The following is a 21,059-nucleotide window of genomic DNA, read 5'->3' as shown; positions in this document are numbered from 1 at the left end:
TGCTTTATGTGACCTAATGCAGTCATACAGTAAGAACCTACTGTTGTAGCCAAATTAACTGCAATGACAGAAGTAGCCCTTTCGATACGGCACAGAAATAATTAATTTACTTTCCAATATACAGTATCACTATAGGCTTTCTCATTCGTATTTCCATCACAGTATCAAAACCAGAGGTGTAAAAGTCCCGCTTCAGAAAGTAAAAGTTTTGCCACATTTTTGTTCCAACCATTCATTTAATCAGCTGATTCTAATTAGCACAACTCTTAAGCAAAGTCCTTTTAGGCAAGTCCCTCCACTCGGCAGCCATATTGCAACGCTTTTTGGGCATCTATTTCGGGTATAACTGCGCGTGTGAAATGCTTTACGAATCACGACACACCAACCTCGCTCCAGCTGCGAGATCATAACACATGACTGGCACGATGTATTCACAACATACCACATGATTGGCACAATGTATTCACATGTCGTTTGGCATGTGGAAAGGGTGGAATATGTGTAGACAACTGCAATGTTTGCATTACGAACTTACCCTATACATGTCTATGGGAGATTCTTTGAGTGCTGTGTCTTGTCATTAGAAAGTCTCTGTCTTAAGCCAGGTAAATCAGCTAATTAGTGAAATCACTAAACTTAAACGCACAGGTAGAACCAATACATGGCAGGACTTTTACTTTCTGAAGCCGGACTTTTACATCTCTGATCAAAACACACCACAGGGATTTATTGGTTGAGTTAATCATTAAAAATGGATGAAGCACAATTATAGAAGTTTATAAGCTTCTTCATGTTTATTTGAGACATGCTGGATGATATCCACAGAGCAAATGTAATACATTTGGAGTCCATGTGACAATAAGAGATACCACAATAGTGTACTGGCCATCAGCATGTTGATACTTCTTGATTCCCAGATAAAACATATTGTTGATAGTGCAAATAGTAAATACGAATACAGTTAATTCACAGTTAGTATTTCAACAGATTTAAGATAAATTTACCCCAACTGCAAGCATTTTAGTAAGGAGTGCTCCAAGTGAGTGCTCTGAAGGAATTTTTTCCAAGATCATCATCAGAAACATTCAAATAAAAGACAGCATGTGGTTGCAGTAGTACCATGCCTGATAAGAATCTACAGTCCTTAACTACCTTGATCTTTAATCACACCGTCTGTGTATGGGTAAGCTGAGGTAGCCATCGTGCAGTTGTTTGTTTTCAGAGATAAGTAGATGCACATGCGACATTTCAATGCACATGCAAGCCCAACCAACACATATCAGAAATATTGTATAGAAAATGGTATAGATCAACCAGCCCAAAGGTCTAATATACAGCACCCTTCACATTTATTGGCATCCCTATCATCACACCGAGGGCAAACACCATTTTTTTAACATGGGAAAGACAAGAGAATACACAATTCAGATGCCTCATTAGAGTTATTGGTTTAATGAAATAGCTGGGCATTTTAAATCCAAATATGGATGCCTGCCAAGACACTAAAAGTAGGTCATGATTGGATCATCCAGCAGGTCAACGATACAAAACAGATCAATGTCAAGATCAATGCAAAAATGGTTTAGTAAACACAAAATCAAGTTTCTGCCATGGTTATCTCAGTTTCCTCATCCAAATTCCATAGAAAACCAGTGGGGTGAGCTTCAGAAGAAATTCCTCAAGAGAGGACCTATCAATCTGGCCAATCCGGATATATTCTGTAAAGAACAGATACATAAGTGTGTGTGTGTGTGTGTGTGTGTGTGGGGGTGTGTATTTTCAGATTTACTTCCTTTCCCCCTTTGTTTTAATTTCATACAAGATTAAGTGGCAAAATATGATTTTTAACAAATGTGGAGGGTGCTGTAGCAGATTTGGAATGTTCAAAAACAAACAGCATGCACACACACACACACACATACATACAGAGAGAGACACACCTATTGACATATAAAAAATAGAAAACACACTAGCTTCAAACATCCTCTTTGTATCCATCTTTGGTTGAAACTCTGTAGTCAAAGTTCTCAGCATCTTGCACACCATTTGGGTGCTTGTGTAGCTTTGCTACAGAGGTGTGTATCTATAGCTGTGTTCGAAATGTTCTCTCGTTCACTAACTCACTCACTAGTGCTTGCTATGGCTGATTAAGTAGTGAACGAGTGAACATTTCGAACACAACTTTTTGAATGATGATGTATACCCTGTGGCTTGGCCTGGTCTTGTTTGGGGAATCAACATAACCCTTGTAGACATAACTCGCCCTTTTCTTGGCGAAATTTTCCTCAATATAATTAAACAAAGCAAAAGCATAATTATCTTTATTCTCCACCCATTTCTTTGGACACATTTTCTCACATTGTTGTTCAATTCAAAATATGCCATTTGCCTCTGAGAGCAGACATAACCACACACAAAAATGTAGATCCATTTGGGGAGGGAAAAAATGTATCAAGGGAGAGAGAGAGAGAGAGAGAGAGAGAGAGAGAAAGAGAGTCAGATCATGTCTAATTGCATAGCCTACCACTATAACAACATTCCCATACAATTCAACATTCATGAGTTTTAATGCTACAAAGTTGGCCAATTAGCCTAATCTAAAAGCTTTTTTTCAATGGAGATCCAGGAATATTGATAAAAATTAAGACATGGTAGTGATATAATTCAACAAGCTACCAGTTATGTCAGAAGGCCAATTTCTTCAGTATACCAACACATAATCAATAATAGATACCACATGGTCCTATGTCCTGACATTACAAGTGAAATATTTTAAGATTAACCTGCTGAGGAGTGAATTATTTTCCTGGTTCCTTCTAGAATTCTACGCAAACAATCTATAGTGTCAGTGTTCCTTATACAGTCTATGGAGGAAATCTCTGAGGGTAATTGTGACATCATAATGTGGAACTCTCGGTTTGCGAACATTCTAATCACATATTTGTGACCGTACTCCTCAACAGGTTAATGCATGCATGTATGCTTATGTGTTAGTACTTTTGTACCTCCAATTATGATATAGAGGAGAACAGCTACACCGACAAGGATGGCAATGATGCTCAGAAGTCGTGCAAGTTTTCCCAACCGTCTTGCGCCATCATTATCCCCAACCTGCTGCAGTGACCGTGACTACAGAGGAAACAAAGTTGCAAAGCACTGATTAATGCCATCTCTGGTCAACCGCATCAGATACTTTATAACAGAAAAATAATCAATAGAAGCCCTCCAAATTGATTCTATAGGCTTTGTGTGGGCATATTCCACAGCTGTTTATACTGCTGATCATGACAACTGGTCACTGGCTGGCCAACTGGAGCTAAAGTAGCCTAACTATTGTTTGAATGGGCGAATCCGACCGCACCCTCTCTGATGCACCTGTCTCTAAACTGTCCACCCATGATGCCAAAGTGATGCCACTCGGTTCCATACAGCAGCACTTACCGTGTGTGAATAATAAAGCGCGAACAAATTTAATGGGAAACTAGGACAAAAGCAGGATAGCAATGCGAGCCAAAGATAATTAGGCGGAGCGGGTGCCTGAGGACCGGGAGATGATGCGCGACTAAAGCTGAGCCGAGACGGAGAAGGGGACGGGACCGCTATGTTTCCAATAGATCCGGACTTCATAGGTGATCTGCGTCCGTTTTGTTCAGCATTCAGTGACCTCACACTGCCTCGTATACTGAGAGAAAGTGAATCCAAAGGTTTCAAAGAGTGTCCTTCACTCTCCTCCGAGGCTGACACACCCAGAAGTTTCTGTGTATCTTTGTAGACCGCATGATGAGGAGCTCCGCTCTCACTCTCCCCTAGCATGTCTTTTTCATAGGCGACGTCTGTGTTGATGGCCATTGCTGAAAACATATTATAATTCATGTACAAGTTAGGTATAGTCTACTTTCCATTTTAAACTGCATATCTTGGGTAGCATTCATAGCCTACCCTGTCCCACAGAAGCCCCAGAGTAACCCACTAATAACAAGAAAAAAGGGTGCTTACTTGACGAACGTTGAGAAGCTTCCCATCAATATTTAAACAGGATACACTTTTTGCCGTTTTAGCGAAAATAAATATCGCATATGGTTAGAAAAACTGTAGCCAACGAAATGGTCTCTATTGTTGTGTAAAATTACCTTACTGTCTTTGTTGACAATTCTTGTAAAAACACAACAACGAGACTACACTGACAAAGACCACTCGGTTTCCTCACCCCTCCCTTTCCGACTCCAAACTTCTGAGAAGATCTCCGGTGATGATCGTGAACTACCGGCCTTTCACATCTCTCTCGCAGCTGGCTTCTTAAAGAGAAAACAGGACGATTCCGCTGAATACCGCGTGATGTGCCCTATCTTGCGTCAAATATCAAAAGTGAAAATAAGCCTGCCTGATAAAGACAAGATATCGTTCGGCTACTCATGAAGTTGAAAGAGGGAAAAAAGGCAAGATCCGTTCACTGACCGGATCCACCAGGTCCAAAAGACCCAAATAAACATTTGAGAGGTTTTCATAACCCTGTCATTTCAACTTGACTTGTCACGGGAATATAATTGCACAAATTAGTGTGATGGTTGACTTGACTATGTCCAATTAATAGTTAGTAGCTTAAGTTATATTTCTAAAAAAGCTGATATATGACTTCGTTTTCATTATTGTAGTTTCTTGATTTTCAAAGTAGCCTAGGGTGACTTCAGGTATATTGGGACATCAGGTAATTTGGGACAGCATAAGGAAAAAGCATTTTAATTCTGCCTTGAAAGGGCTATGGTAAAGTTAGGGGTAGTAATACATTGCTTAGGAAGCATATAATTAAAGTCACATGACATAATGTAGGTGACATCTGACAGCGGGGTGTGGTCAGCATCAAACAGGAAGTTGACCCCCAAAATCAAGAGGTAAGAAAAATGACATGTGCTTTAGGTGGATTTTAATATAAGGCTATAAAGTGTGTATGATTAATTAAATGTTGACATCAATGTTGAGCAAATATGTTTGATGTAATATTGCACTAAAATAAACAATCATTGTTTTGAAATTATGTTTATATTAATTTAATTTGAGCATTTTCTTGTTGTCCCAAATTACCAAACATGGTGTGGTAAATTGGGACAGCATGTTTCAGGTAATTTGGGACAACCTTTTTTGGGTATACAATGAAATGTGTCAATAGTTTAGTCATAAATAACCTTATTAAAAGTGAAAAAGTCACATTTATAACAACACAAAACCTCAGTGATGTATCCTAGACAACTAGCAGATGAAATTAGAGGCTAAGGTTGTTAACAGTCAGAGCTGAGTGTAGTGGGCCTTGTAATTTGGGTCAGATCATTTTATGTCAATAATATCCTGACAAATTAGTAATAATAAAGGCTATGTTGTTAAAACAATGAAGTAAAAGCATATTTAGACCTTGTGTGGTAGTGATGAGACATATTAATTGATCTTTGAAGCAACCTAGCCTAGTAAACTAGCCTAGCCTAGTAAACCTAGCCTAGCGTTAATGTATTTGGTGTGGACTCTTCTGCACTTTGCCTAATCTATGAGTTTGTTCTCATCTATGAAACTAATTCATTTTACAGAATAGAATGGCACCCAGGAAAAAGACAGACAGACCAAGGGAGAGTGAGGTGCAAGGGAGAGTGAACAAACAGGGAAAATTAAAGGGAAAGTACAACATGTGGAAGGAGAGCAGAATGAAGGGAGCATTGCAGGAGTAGGCTACAGGGAACTGGAAAGGGCAGGCAACAGACCTCAGCTCTGTTATCTTGCCAGGGCCTGGAATGTCCCAAAATCCACCCTCCAAAGACGGGTAAAGGTGTGCTCAAAGGACATAAGCATGTAGCAGGACGAAAGCCAGTTCTGTCAGAGCAGGATGAGGCTAAATTAGCAGAGATAATCAAAAACCTAGCAAGATGAGGTTTTCCAATGAGGAAGCCAGAAATCCAGAAGCTTGCTTTTCAGTTTGCACAGGCAAATGGATTAAAAGGTTTTTCTGAGGGCGAAGGTCAGGCAGGCCACTATTGGTTTAAGGCCTTCATGAAGAGACATTGCCGTCTTGGTCTGAGGAAGCCAGAGGCCCTTTCTGCGGCTCGGGCTGCTTGTTTCAACCCCGTAGTCGTCAGCCAATGGTTTAAGACCTATGAGGACATGGCCTTCAAGCCTTCAAGATGTTCCGTCTCATGTGTGGAACTGCGATGAAACTGGTTTACAGGATCATTTTGTGTCCTCGTGGGTGGTGTCACCAGTAGCCTATTGATGCATTTGTGTGCTGTTGATTGTGTATTATTGTTACATGACTTGTTGAATATATGAAAACATTTAATTCTACCAAATATAAATAAAATGTTATTGTTTTTTCAAAAGACTTGTTGGATTCCTGCTGAAGGCCTAATTTCTCTTAGTCAATAGTCTAAATCTGATGTTTCTGGACGTAATAATAATCTATAATCTAACCAAATCAGAAGATTACACATAATGCATAACCTAAATATATATTTATGGATAACAAATCCATTAAAACATTATTTAACATGTTTAATTATAGTTCAATACATTCATTTACACCCACAAGTCGGTGTCCCAAATTACCAAACATACTGTCCCATATTACCAAACATGTCGCTTAAAAATAGTTTTGTGACAACTGAACTAAAATAGTGAGCCATGCATTAATAAAATATCATGATGACAATGACAATATTAAGCTCAGAAGATAAAAATACAAAAAATGTCCCAATATACCTTAATCCACCCTACAGAAAATACTTTAACTGTATGATAATGTCACATGTGTGCATGTAGCCTATGTATCTTTGGGAGATAAAGGTGTCCAGGTATGTTGATGGCCTTCGTTGTCGGCTTCATTGATCAAGATACAGTGCTTGATATGTCATGGTTCCTTTGTATGTTATTTTAATTAGGCCTATTTCCCTATATATAGGTCTAGCAAAATAGTCATTGTGATGTCTTTAGTGCCCATCTGCGGTTAGATGCATTTGTTCCAGTTAAGGAACAGCAACTATGTTGCCTGAAATTGTCCCTTTTCTCCATTTATGTTATTAGCTAAAAATAATTAAATAACATTTTTTATATTTTAATTTTGAATCATGATTAAGATACTTTAAGCTACCGTTAACCTCCCTGGAGTGTTTCGATGGGCATTGACAGATAATTCGGCAGTCTACAGATGACATCTAGTGGTGAGAATAATTAGCACTCTTTTCAATTTGTGCAGTAGCAGGGAAAAAAACATACAGGAAGCAACACGGTGTTCCTCCTAAGAATTTTTTTTACTGTATGCTACTTAAAACCTTTTAGCTGAGGAGACATCTGCAGGTCAGTACAGCTCATCAACAAGTAGAATAGATGCTCTAGCCCTGCCTCCTGACACACCTGCAGACCGCGAGAAGCATGTTGTGAATCATAATGATTTATTTACACCACTTAATATACCAACTCACTTGTGTCATATTGCTTAAGTGGAAAAGGTATTGAAAAATATTTCATAAATGTTCCTTATTTCCATGATTCATATTCTGTCTAAACATGATATGACATTAGGGCCGTTTCCACTATAGGAACTGGAATTTAGTTTTACGGGGCCGGGGCTATTTGATTCGTTTTCAATTAGGCTACACGAAACGCGACACTCCGGGAACTTCGAGTCCCTGCCTCTGTGTAGGTACTTCAGTGCAGGCCATAGATATCAGTATATATGAGTGCAGGCCACGATAAAGTGATGGGCAGGGCTCGGCTTTGACTTAGTGCTGATCAGTGCGTATGCATGATTTATTACTTACTGTCATCTCAAAGTAATTTGTTACATTACAATATTACTCTCTTTGAATTGTAAGGCATTACACTACTACACTATTTGGTGTTCTTAATAGATCTTCATGTGTTCAATGCAGCTCATTACAAGGCAGGAGGTGATGTGGTATGGCATAATGACTGAGCTAGTAAAATAGCTAGTAAAATAAAATTCAGTAAAATATTACTGAAATTGTATTGGTAATGCCTTACATTACTGCATTACAGCAAAAAGCAATGCATTACTGTAATTACATTACTTTTTTTAACGCATTACTCCCAACACTGGTTTTGATTGGGTATTACCAGGCAGGATGTGACCAAGATGTCAACAAGCTCCATGTTTAAAAACCGGCAGAAGAGAAGAGTCAGTAGACTATTCACATTACCAAGAAGAGAGAAGAGCATCATAAAGAGAACTGAACTGAGAATTATTTTCCAAACAGATAGACCCATTCAGCGTGACCACGACCATTTAGAACTCGAGTGTAAACGTTGGCCATCAAATGCTTCACATGCAGACCTTTTCCATGTATGAAAAAGGGCGAGATCATTTAGCCTGATTGCCATCCATTAACCGCATGTGGTGGTTGTAGAGTGGACTAAAATGCATTAAGTGCAGTCTTACTTTGAAATGGAAGGGGAAAATGGCTATGGTTAGATGGTGCATTCATGGAACCTGGGAATGACCCCCCCCCCGTGATTACGGTTTTTCCCACAGCGAGTGTTCATGTACCCTGGAAATCCAGAGTTCTCGCGAGAGCACAAACGAACTACAACGTGACGACAAAAGTAATGACGAGCCCCTAACTGGGCAACTCTGTTAGCAAAATCTAGCCCCAGTTTCCGACCTCTGACTCACACATTACGTGACGTGAATGATGCAGAATGATGATGTTTTCACAGGGAAATAGGTTTTTCCGAAGCCCATGAACGCTAGGTTTGCTAACAGAGTTGCCCAGTTAGATAGATAGATAGATAGATAGATAAATAGATAGATAAATACTTTATTGATCCCCAAGGGGAAATTCAGGATAGTTAGGGGCTTGTCATTACTTTTGTCGTCACGTTGTAGTTCGTTTGTAGTCCATGTGGCCTTTCATGTCCAATAGTTTTAATGTGAACTTGGGAATTTGCCATTTTTGTTACTTTAAAGCTGTATATCTTTCTTTCACAAGCGTCTTACACTACATTTTAAGCAAATACAGTTGTTTATTTAGGATTAGTGAGTGTATGTTTTAACCTTTGTTGTGTAGTAGCCACGGGGACGGTCCTTGTCATTCCCAAGTGGCATGAATGCACCATAACGCTAGGAGAGACTACAGAGTCCCTACGCTTATCCCAATTATATCCGCCGATTGAGTCATGACGCAAGTGGTCAGTGCGATGACACACACATGGGTATTGTCTGACATCATTATCATCCAACAGCCTTATTTTTATCCCACTCCTTTCCCCTCTCTTGACCCCCCCCCCCCCCCCATTCTCTCTTCACCCACATTGTGTAGCAGAGAGCCTATTTGTGTCTATGGTAGAGTTCTATATTTGGTTTTTCTCTTTGAAGGATCATGCCTCCTTAATTTTATCAGATATCACAAAGCACATGATTTAAGTGTCAAAGAGTGTAGGATTTTGGGCACAAGAAGATACTGTTACCTCTCTCACCAGTGAGTAGACAGTCTCACAAGCACTTTCACTTTATTGTCCCTCAAACAACAGAAATAACATTTGTTTACATTTACATTTATTTGTTTAACTGCTGCTTTTATCCAAAGCAATTTACATTTAGACTGACATGGAAATGTCAATGTGCTCATCATTTCCTCATGACAGAGCCAAAACATCACTGAGCAACTCTAGTGGTCCAACCTTACAGAGGTCCAGCATGTAAAATATGTCTGTGTGCTGTAATGACAGAAGATAAATAGAAACCATTACGGCAGGAGAGAGCACTGTGTTCAAAATCTCAGCTCAGTCTGACCTCCCAGTCTCTCGTGAACGATGCCACCGCAGGTCAGAGCAACCCACAACAGTTCTTCAGCTGGCAGCTTTCGCTCATACTCAGTAAAGCATGCCAGTGAAGAACTGCAGTGGAGCAGCCAGGGATCCAAGACAGGCAGGCAGGCAGCAGTAGTCTTCAGTCTTCATATCTGAGGGGAAACCATCTGCAATGGCAGGTGGTACCTTATGCACTCACCAAAGAGCCATCATGTTGGCACTTATTGAGAGAAGAGCAATGGTCATTAAGAGAAGACATCTTTCAATTGAAGGAGTTGCTATATACAGACACATCATAAATTCATATTTTCCTGATATGAATAAATTGTGATAAAATCTGTTTAGAATGACTTACAGGATACACTTATGTAACATTTATGGAGAGAATAGATTAATATTAATATATATATTAGACATTGATACTGGCATACTAGAGACCTAGTTTTTGAGTACATCTACATACATACATACATATACATATACATATACATTATGCATAATGCACCAATGTGCACATCATCCTGCCATAGTCTGCAGCCTTCTCAACCTTGCTCAGGCTCCTTTAACCCATCTAGCCACCACCACCACTCTGTTTTATACACAAGCCTGTGAATATGCTGCACAGATGGTGCAGGAAATCCGACAACACAATAGCCACGTCATGGAGGTGACGGACAAGAAACAAGCAGTCATCTCAAGAATTCTTTTAATCTTGAGCTCCCATGTTGGCGGGGAAGTCTTTTCAGGATGGGCCAGGGATAGGAGTGGTGGGAGGAAGGGTGCTGGTGGAGGAAGGTCAGGATAAACTGTGCTCTTCCTGTATAATTCTTTACAGAAAGGGTACACACTTACAAGGGCTCCACACCCTATGCAGGGAATAATCTTAATGGTTTTCCTACAAATCTAATGCAATGTGAAGTATTAGTAGTAGCCTAGTGATGATGCCATCTAAAGGAACCCTGCAGTATAGTGCAATCATTTTAGTTCACCCAGTTAGTCCAATCCAGCCAGTACAATTGTGATAAACATCAGAGGACATTTCTAATGCATTCCACCGACATGGGGTTTCTGTGCTGTGTGCACTAACTGCAGAGCTTCACTATTCTAGGTTTCAATTCTACATGTTAATATGTTATAGATCTCTCACTTCACTTCTCTCTCTCTCTGCTACACTTCCCCACCACTCCCACTCAACTCTCTCTCTCTCTCTCTCTCTTTCTTTTTCCCTCCCACCCTTATTCTCCTCTCAGCTCTGAATGCTTAACATTCCAAGAATTCCTAGTGCATATGTCTGAAATTCCACAGACTTGCTTGGTCGCCCCTGCCAGTATTTCACAGTCCCAGACTTCAGCCGACCCCAAAACCACCCTCATCCAACTTTGCCATAAGGTGCCTTGAGCCCATGGTGTGCCATTCCCTATCAGTCAATCTGTGCACTCTCTTTTCATTCTTTACAGTGGCATACTAGCTCTATTCATGCTGTAGCAGATGTCAAAACAGCTCATCGTTTGTCAGCACCATCTGGTCTGTTATGACCTCAGAGTTCTCTCATTCAGCTTTCAACTGATCCTTTGCTTACTCACTTTGTAACCCCCAGGACTCCCCCACCCCCAACACACACACACACACACACACACACACACACACACACACACACACACGCCTGTGTAGACATGAATCAAAAGATATTGCTCTCCATTGCAAAGACTACACAAATTATGTACTCCACACCATAGTACCTTCTTGGAACCTGTACCTGTGCGATCCTGATCGAAAAGGGTCAGCAGTTTTCCAATGGGTAGAGCCCCCTAAGGGCAACAACACACAACGTTGTTGCACAAGAGAGCATTATGCAATTTATCCCAGACAGACAGTCTGAACAGTTAACTGGACAAGACCTAGATATGACAAAAAGATGTTATCCAAACACAATATTGCTTTCTTTTTGTGACACTTGCCAAGACAATTTCCCTTCCAAACACATGGGGGATGTGTCGTCTCAAATGGTGTGTAGGCTACACCTTGTCGAAATGAAAATAACTCTTAAGCAAATGTACAGTTAATGAAGAACTTACATGCAACATTCACAATGCCACCGGTACATAAAATTTCCGTATGCGCAACCGCCCAAAAAGGGTGTGGCCCCGGAATTCCTTCCCCCTGTCAGAGGTTAGTAGTTTTCACAGCATTGACAGCAGCTTTGTGTAAGCAAATGAGTTACGCAGATCGATGGATGATGTGTGATGCGAAAGAAACGAAACTAAACAAATCTGGGTGTATTGAGGGCTTCACAACGCGAACTAAGCACAATAAATCATATAGCCTAGGCTACATTCATTTTCCGCTTAAAGTCAATCGGCTCCTTTTAGGCCCGAGTCTGCAACCAGACCAAAACGCGGCCTACTCAAACTTTGGAACTGTTAGATAGACTAACATATAGATCCAAATCGGACAATAGGCTGGATCTTAATTCGTTTAATCAGAATCCATTTTCCCCTCACGGGCAATTTATATGGGCCTACCTACTGGAGGCCTGTTAGGCCTACTGTATTGCATGATGACAAACATAGAATTACATGATTGTTACATTTAAATTGTCAAATATGGCGACTCATAGCAAATCTGAGTCCTTAGAGCCAGCATCATGCAGTTTGGAGACGTTTTCAGTTTTTGTAGGATAGCCTGTTTTTTTCTGTAGCCTAATTGTTTCGTTTCAGTTAAAGAAACAATTTAATTGGCATGTTATGGGAGTCACTTACATAGGCTATTCTATTTTGAAATCGTTGTTAATCACTGTTTGGACTAGAGCAGGCTATTACAGGGGGTTCACGTCATGACTAAAACATTTCAGATTCAAAGGTTAGGCAGTCATGAGATAACGACGTCGGTCATTTATCATGTTAGCAGAGACAAAGTAGGCTAACATAACAGCACAAGGAGAAGTTTCTATGACTTTGAGTTGACTCACAGTTGTAAAATCGAATTTACGTAAGATGTTTAGACTTTTTGTGAGTCTAACATCAGACTGACAACAACTGGGTCACTTCAATAGTTTTACTTACATTCTACAGGCGCTCAACCTCTCGGCAGGGGTATCGTTTCAAACTGATCTTTAACTGCCACACCTCAGTCATCGATACGTTTGGTTAATCCTGTAGAGCACACTCATAACTATTTGCCTCGCCTAAACTCAAGGGCAGTTACAGATTGGAGTAGGCTACCTTGTTGCGCGTAATTATAAAAGATTACAAACGGCAAGCAATGCGTGAAATCCCCGTGGGCCCGCAAATGGCTTGCACTCTGATTTAACGAAGTTGGTTAGGCACCGGCTTATAGTATTATTTTTTTTGCCTCTAACCTACCTCTGTCCAGCCGGTTTCTTACTGTGATCAGCTGGCAAGGCAGTGACGCGATCCACAACAGCTGGCCAATGGAAGTACAACGTCAAACAGGGGTTGTGACGATCGTCTCCTCTAGCTTGAGAACGTTTCCTTCGTCATCCAGTGTCTTCTCTGATTCGTTGAGATATAAGGCGGACCAAAGACTCCTAAGCCAGTAAACGTGGACGCTTTATTGACGTTTTTCCTCCATCCAATGGAATATAACCTATACGAGAAAAAAACGTTCCTGTAGAATCATAAAGGGCATCATCTGATTACATCCCATAGGCCTATATAGCCAGAGCAAATCAAAGTGGAGAAAAGGTTTAGAGAAATTAACTAGGAAAATATGTATCCATATAATAGGAGGTCTAAAATCATGCATCCTACCTGTGGAGTGCAACTCACTTCTAAATTCTTTTTTTTTTTTTTTGGATCCAATTATATTTGAGTATCTGAGCCTCTTGCTTATCCATGAATTATTCAACAACATTGAAAAGATCATGGTGCAATGTAGGGAAAGAGAAAAAATGTGAGATCATGCATTGGTCCACATGCCTGTGAATCAGTGATCTATGTCTATATCTATATTATGATCTATGATCTATGTCAATGTTCACAAATGTAAGCGGTATTTCACACTGTGCTATGAATATTGGTACATTGTGGTGTTGTCTTTGACCATAGCTTCAGGATTGCAATTTTAAATATCAGAGTGTTTTTATTTTTAGGAATCAATATGCTGCTGCCTTTTCTCACTAACAAATAGCTTGGAGTCAAAACTTTTGTCAGTTTCAAGTCAACAAAGTAAACAGAATTGGCTTCCCCTTTACTCACTGGCCTCTCCTCTGCCTCCCGAATTCTGCATGTGTATCATGTAAAGCAAGCATTCAGTTCCTGAAGGGAAAGTGACCTGGACATGCAGGAATGTGGAACTGATTAGGGTCAGCAGTTTTGCAGACTCAAGGCTGCAAGTCAGATCAAGGGTTCAAGAGTCGATCTGCACACGAGTGGAGCAATTGTGCACTGGGCCCAGGAGTAGGGAGGTCCCTAGCTTTAAATGTGGCAGGCAGCGCATTGTTTTTTGTTCAAGGATGGGAATACAGATAGCCTCTCTTAAATGAGACCAGATAGGTGCCTTTTTTTTCACTCGGACAATGTTAAAAAGGGGTTGTTTCAACCTGTTTCTTTCCAAGCCGCTGATGTTGCTCTATGTTTACATATGACAAAGTGAAGTTACACATCTCTTTTCATGACAGCCAGAAGCTCTGAATGAAGTCCAGCCTTGTACTCAGGAACTGACATGGACCACACAGTGGCACACAAGTGCCATTCAAGGCCTGTGATGATTTTCTGCACAGTAATGGCAGCAACATATCATTTACATCAGGTGGAACCAGGAACTCTTTCAATAATACAGGGTCTACCCTGTTACTATAAAAATACTCTGCCCACATGTAGCATGGCATTTGTCCCTGCTATATGAGGAAAAAACTCAGTCAAAATAATCTATATTTTTGATGTAATATATCTTACTCTCAATCAGGATTGTATTTAAAAAAAGATACTTGTAAAATGATCATGAGGAATTGATCAAATAAATCCGATATCATAGAATCACCTCTCATGAAAGAGTAATTTCAACCCAGAACCAAGGTCCCAGAGATGTGGAAATTGGTTTGGTCAAAAGAGTACAAGGTATAATCAACCACTGATGGAGAAGGCTGGACGTCAGTTAATCAGATTCCAAAAACCGAAACTGTACTTGCAGGGGGCAGAGGACAAAGAAAAAGGGAAGATTTGATAACGGTAAAACAAGTGTAAAACAGAATTGGACCAGCAACATGGATCTATGAGCAGACTGGACCAGCAGTTAAAGCAACAATTTGCCACTTTGTGAGGTATGCTTTTATCAGGTAGTTTTGGTATCATCCTCGAATTCATTTTTTATTGTATCGTAATGTGAAGGTCAGAAAAACACATGTGTTGTTCACACCAACCATCCACTATGTACTATGCACTGTGCAGTTCTGTGTTCAGTATAGGCACACATTCCCAAAAATGAGAGTATATTTCACAACATGACATTGTTCGCAGTTCACAGTATGACTATGTCGCCAAAAGACACTAGTTAGCACCACAGAAAGCTTTTAGCCGTGGCAATAAGGCGCTATGTGGTGTTTTCCATGTTTTTTTTGGGTAGCTAGCTCGCTAATGTTGGACCAAAACTCTGTAGTGCTCCTTTAAGTCAAATTTTAAATGCATGCTGATGCATAATGGCATCTTGAGGAACAAGTACACAGAGATTGCACCCTCTAGTGGTAGTTTAAGACAAGAGTGATGTAATTGTGAATGATGAAATTGTAATGTTTTTGGTATTAGCCTACAGATATACTGTATTATTTGTGATGTAGCCTGTCTTCAACTCTATTGATTGATCACTGATAGTGAGTAACACTGAGTAATAGTTTCAGGGTCAAGTTCAGGAAAGTAGATATCTCATGTCCTTCTGTTGCACGTTTCTGTAGGTTTTGGGTCTAATGATATCTTATTCAGTTCTTGTAAACTACCTGAGTGAGATGATTTGGGGAGATTAATTTGCATTCTACAGAAGAGAAAGAAGAGAAACATATATGCCAGAGTTAGCGTATCAGTAAGCCTGTGATAACATTAACCAATGCACATGTCAATCCATGATTAGTTTGCTTGAGGTGTTTAAAAGTTCGCTATAGTAGGCCTATGACACTTCAGTAAACTGGTAAGAGGCTGAATAAGCACTTTCTATTGTTATTCTGCTTGACAGGTGATATATAAATAAAAAAATGATTGATTGAGTAATTGAACCTGATGAAACAACCACTGTAACCACCATAAGAACCACTGCAACCACCATAAGAAGTGTATCAGAGGCATTTGATATGGGTAAGGCTAACTAGAACATGAGAAACATGGACAGGCTTAGATGATTGCAGGGCAAGCCTACTGACTCTGATCTCCTTATAGTTGTTTTGTCTGTAGCCTATTAACATTTCTAAAGGGTTTTTTGTGTAATTCTCATTTACATCTTGTTTTTTTTCTGTTCCTGGTACGATTTTGTTGCCATTTTTCATTGCCCTTATATTGAATGATTTCAGGCATCCAGCAGTTCTGGGAAAATAGGAGAAGTTCAATGAATGGGAGGAGTTGGTCTGGGTTTCCATGGAGATGCGTCTCTTAGTAGCATGCCTCCATTCACGACAGCTGCCAGCACCTGATTTCAAGCTTTACCATGGGAAGAAGCAGCTTGAAAAGTTTACCTTTTTAGAAAATATCTTTGACAGTCTAATCACATACTGGCTGTTGAAACGATTTTGACACGCTAAACTTGCTTCTGCTCTTGACTATGCGACTTCTGTCCGGATGTAGGCTACAGAACAAATCTTTTCTAAATAATGCAAGTGTTGTCGTAGCTTTAGCTAACGTAAACGTTTGACGTGTTTGCAAGGTTTGGCACTGCATTACTTTTTTTTGCTCTATCCAGCAACCAAGTGGATAGCCTATAGGCCTATGGCTACTTTAAACAAACATGATATTGGTCAAGGAATAGGAGATGTTGAGGTTCTCCCACCTAAAAACAAGTTTACGCGAAATAAGAATGCATCAATGAAGCAAGCACCTCACTCAGATAATAACGAGAAAATCACACCAGACAAAAACAAATGCAAGAAGAAGAAAAAGAAAGAAAAAACGTCGGACAGTGACAAAAAGAAAGCAAACAAGTCCAATCGTGGAACACATAAAGAAGACGATTCCAGCAGCCCTCCGAACTCTGAAGATACAGGTTTGTGTCTCAGCCACTCGCTTGGCTGTAACGGTTTCTAACCTACTACGTTACATTGTTAAATTGTAACATTGTATTACAAGTAGCCCAGTGTAATTGTAACTGTATCATTTTTTTTAATTTACATTAATTTTCGCATAGCCTAACCTAATAGGCTACGCTACTTAGGCCTATTGCTCTGCCTCGTCATAATCAAATCCTCACCATAACTCAGTTTAACCTACGCTAGGCCTAGACAAGGCTGCACCCCCAATTTAACATCGGTAGTAGGCTACTTAAATAGGCTAATAGGCTTTAAATTAATGATGGTGTATGATAGCAACTCGGAATGTGTATTGTTCCTTTTGACGTTTGTTGGTAAAAAATATTGTATGCCAAAGTGAAATATGAGATCAAGTCACGTATAAGTAGCCTACAAATCAAGATGCAAGGTTTAATTAGGCTGTATACAGGAGAGAGGCACACCCGTAGCACAGCGTACTCCAGAATATGCGTCTTTGACTTGACACAGAATTATCCAGGGTGTACCCAACAGTAAAGAATAGATAATCATACAGTGACTGTGGCAAAGCCAGGAGACATTCAGTCTACCTTAATCAATGACGAAAATGACTGTTGACGCAGAATAGACAACAAGTGATATCCACTCTGGCGCCTTACATTATCATGTTTAAAAGAACAGTACAGATATCACACAGAGTCATGATGCAGACGTAGAATCATACTTTTAGTGTCAAAGTGACCCACTAGTGAGAAATGCAGAACATTAAACCACATACTGAATATTGGGCCCAATGCTGCACATTAAACCAACATATTTAAGTATTGGACATAATGTTGAAATCCATTTTCTCTCACGTTATAATTATGTGCTTATTGCGTTAAAAATGTCAGTGTAATGTGAGGTGTAGCCTTGCAGATCCAGTAGGTAAGTTATATTCCTATTGTTGATTTACCACACTGCAATATAGAGCAGAGGACATTAATCTCGCAGGCCTACCAGATATGAAAAAAAGGATAGGGGGAAGACATCAAAATATCAAAAATGTGACAGGCAAAATTAATTACTGGGGGATATCAAAAACTGAGCATAGATTAAACAGTAGGCTAGGCCTAAAGGTCAATCTTGCAGAACATCTTCACAAGGAATCTGTGTGGATCTATGCTGTACTAATTCTCAAGTGTCATAATCAGATGACTAATTACTGTGAAAGGCATACTGTATCATTTACTGTAGATGGAGTCTTTTGAATTCTCAGGACAAAGAAGCTGACCCTCCCTACTTGTGGTCAGTGTAGAATGGCCAGTGACATCACTGTCATTAATGTCTCCCACCCCACTGGCTGTATAGCAGCTTTGTCTAAGGGATTAAGTTGTAATCTAACTACCCCATGTTAGCAAGGTGCTGATTGTGTGTTAAACATGCCATTAATAAAACAGTTTGTATATATTTTTCAAGGCCAGTGAGTCATACAGTCTTAAGTCAATCCAAAATGTGTGCGTTCTCCTCAGATAAACAGCCACCTGATGCCAAGTCCAGCTCCTCTCTGCCTAAAGGAGGCCAGACCAAAAGCAAGACCAGCAAGAGGAGCAAAAAGCTGAAAAAGTCTGTCTCGAACCAAGAGACAGCCCTCGCCCCTTCCGCTGAGAAAACCAAAGCGGAGGTCAGCACAGAGTCCCTTGAGAGCTTGAGGTGGGAAGGAGTCCTGGACGACCCTCAGGCAGAGGCTGAGAGGCTGGAGGTGTATAAAGCCAACCGTCGCAAGCGCTATTTAGCAGCGCGGCAACTACATCTTGGACAGAAAGCTGTCACTCAAACCTCCCAAGTAAGGTGAACTGCAAAGATCAGGTGTCTTGGCTACTTGACGTCTGTGAATTTACCGGCTACCTCTCCCCCCATAACACAATCTTAAGAACTGAAAAAAAAACTGCCACACTATGCTTCTAAGAGTTTGTTAATGTATTGTTGGTTGTCTGGACATTATGATAAATAAAGGCATACTCAGGGACTGTGAGTACCAAAATGTTATGAACAAAAGGATATTTCAGTAAACTCATTACCTGACAACCACGATCACGTCAAACGATACAAGACCAAAGTAGAGACAATGTATTTAAAATGAGTACACTTGAAGATGATCGTGTTCCCTGATCTGGAAAATCTAGGTATGTTGTGGTGTTCTGAATATGGGTTTACATTGGGCGCCAAGCAATTCTCCAACAGAGGGAGCCAAGTGGCTTTGCATTGAAATGATTTGAATAGCAAAGGCATTGTCATTACCTTACATCATAGCACTAAATTGTCTAAAATGAGGTTCAAATTGTTCAAACTGATGTCAAAGATTAAAAAACACAACAAATCAAAATTCAGCAATATTTATTTTCTAACCTCCCATTTACATTTTTATCTTTTCAAACTTTGGTTGGAAAAAACAAAACAAATCGCCTCCGTAATTAATTTAATGAAAACCAATTTGCTCAATCTGAGGTGTTTTCGCTGAAAGCCATACATATCAACTACAAGAAGTGTAGCCTACAGTAGATGCACTTTATTTGATTACAAAATAAACAAACAGTCATAATAGTGCATAATGACCCTACTGCTTATCAACAGTGTGAGATGATGTATTCTTTACTAGTTATGAAAGGATTGTGTATATAAATGGAACACTTTTGTGATGTAAAAAACAATGAATAAGATCAGATTACTTTATTGCAGAGGTGGTCTCTGTGTTCTTGGAGATAAAATGTCAATAATTCCAAGTGTAAACATATGATCAAAATACAGTAATAGCATATTATTATCAGATGTTTGTTATGTTTTATAATTAACATATCATTCAGTACAAAACCCATATGAAAAAGGTGGATGATTTGGCTAGCCAACACCCCATTAATTTCACATACATTTCAGTCATGCAATGTATCATAGGCACTAGACAAGGCTGCTGCCAACAAAAGTAGCACATTTTGACCTGTTTTAAAATTGATTTAACTTTTTATTGATGCCAGTAAGGATGGATTAAAGTATTTATTTGTGACATGTTAACCTCGGATGCATGAATAAAAACTGATAGAAATGATACAGAAGTCTGAACAAAACACTGAACAAAATGCTGGATCAGGAGAATAACAAATACTGATATCTACTTAAGTAGGCCACTTACTTTCTGTCTCAGGTCACTTGGACTACTTTGCTACAGAACTGCAAGATGTGTACTAATTACACACAGATGCCAAAACATTAACTCTTTTTTTGGATGTTACCTTTTTGTGATATGCAAACCAACAAATGTTATTTAAATATATATTCTGACCCTCCTCCCCCACCTATATCCTCCTATCTTAAAGGTACGATATATATAATAAGACACCCCTACCCCCGGCTAACACCATGGTGCAAAGATTGAGACGCTTATATAGCCTATTGTATATTTAATTTTTTGTATAAAAAAAATAAATAAATCAGATATCCATCAGTTAAATTGTTTTTACATTTGAGAAACATTTTCAATTTCGTTTAATCGTACTGATCAGTTAAAATGTTTTTTGATCAGAGCTTTTGTTAAAAACAGATCAATCTGACTGGATCAAATATAATTCAGCTAATGTGTGTTGTTTCATTCTTTGGATTGGTGCATTTGACGTTAAGATGCATGTCCACTGTATTAGTAATTAAGCTAGCTATTCCTTCCTAGTTCCTACATACACACTAAACAATAAGCCCTGACCATACGTACATAAACAAGGCCATAAACCCATCATCTAATAGATTAGTTACACGTTACTATGATATAAGAGCACTGCCATACTTACAATGAGTAGTACTTGGTTGTTTAAGTATCTCCTTCCATGTTTCACCCTAAACCCATGCTCCCCTTGGCCACCCTGTCCGCTGCCCTTTCAGATAGCTTAAAAGCTTAAATGCTTGAGATCTTAAATAAAGACCTAGAGGTCTGCTTGCCATGACTAAGTTAATGTAACATATATATTTATATCAATTGATCTTGTTGCAGACACTAATGGAGACCTAGATGTCTTTCAATTATATAAATGTT

At 39.5% G+C, this 21,059-nt stretch overlaps 1 protein-coding gene across 1 annotated transcript; it reads right to left on the bottom strand.

Annotated features, from left to right (window-relative positions):
• Nucleotides 1–2,878: 2,878 nt before the first annotated feature.
• Nucleotides 2,879–3,849, bottom strand: LOC143112862 (trafficking regulator of GLUT4 1-like). The gene is made up of 2 exons (XM_076275243.1): nt 3,442–3,849; nt 2,879–3,129 (listed from the first exon to the last, which is right to left on the bottom strand). The coding sequence occupies exons 1-2, from the start codon at nt 3,847–3,849 to the stop codon at nt 2,965–2,967; spliced, it is 573 nt and encodes a 190-aa protein (XP_076131358.1). The 3' UTR covers nt 2,879–2,964.
• Nucleotides 3,850–21,059: the final 17,210 nt, after the last annotated feature.

The sequence above is a fragment of the Alosa pseudoharengus genome, unplaced genomic scaffold (genome assembly GCF_046254945.1).
Source record: "Alosa pseudoharengus isolate Yale_2024_CS ecotype anadromous, Long Island Sound unplaced genomic scaffold, YU_APseudo_1.1 YU_APseudo_1.1_scf_8, whole genome shotgun sequence".
In the NCBI taxonomy this organism is placed as follows: Eukaryota; Metazoa; Chordata; class Actinopteri; order Clupeiformes; family Clupeidae; genus Alosa; species Alosa pseudoharengus.
Note: the sequence above shows the minus strand (reverse complement) of the source record. Positions and strands in the feature narration are given on the sequence as shown.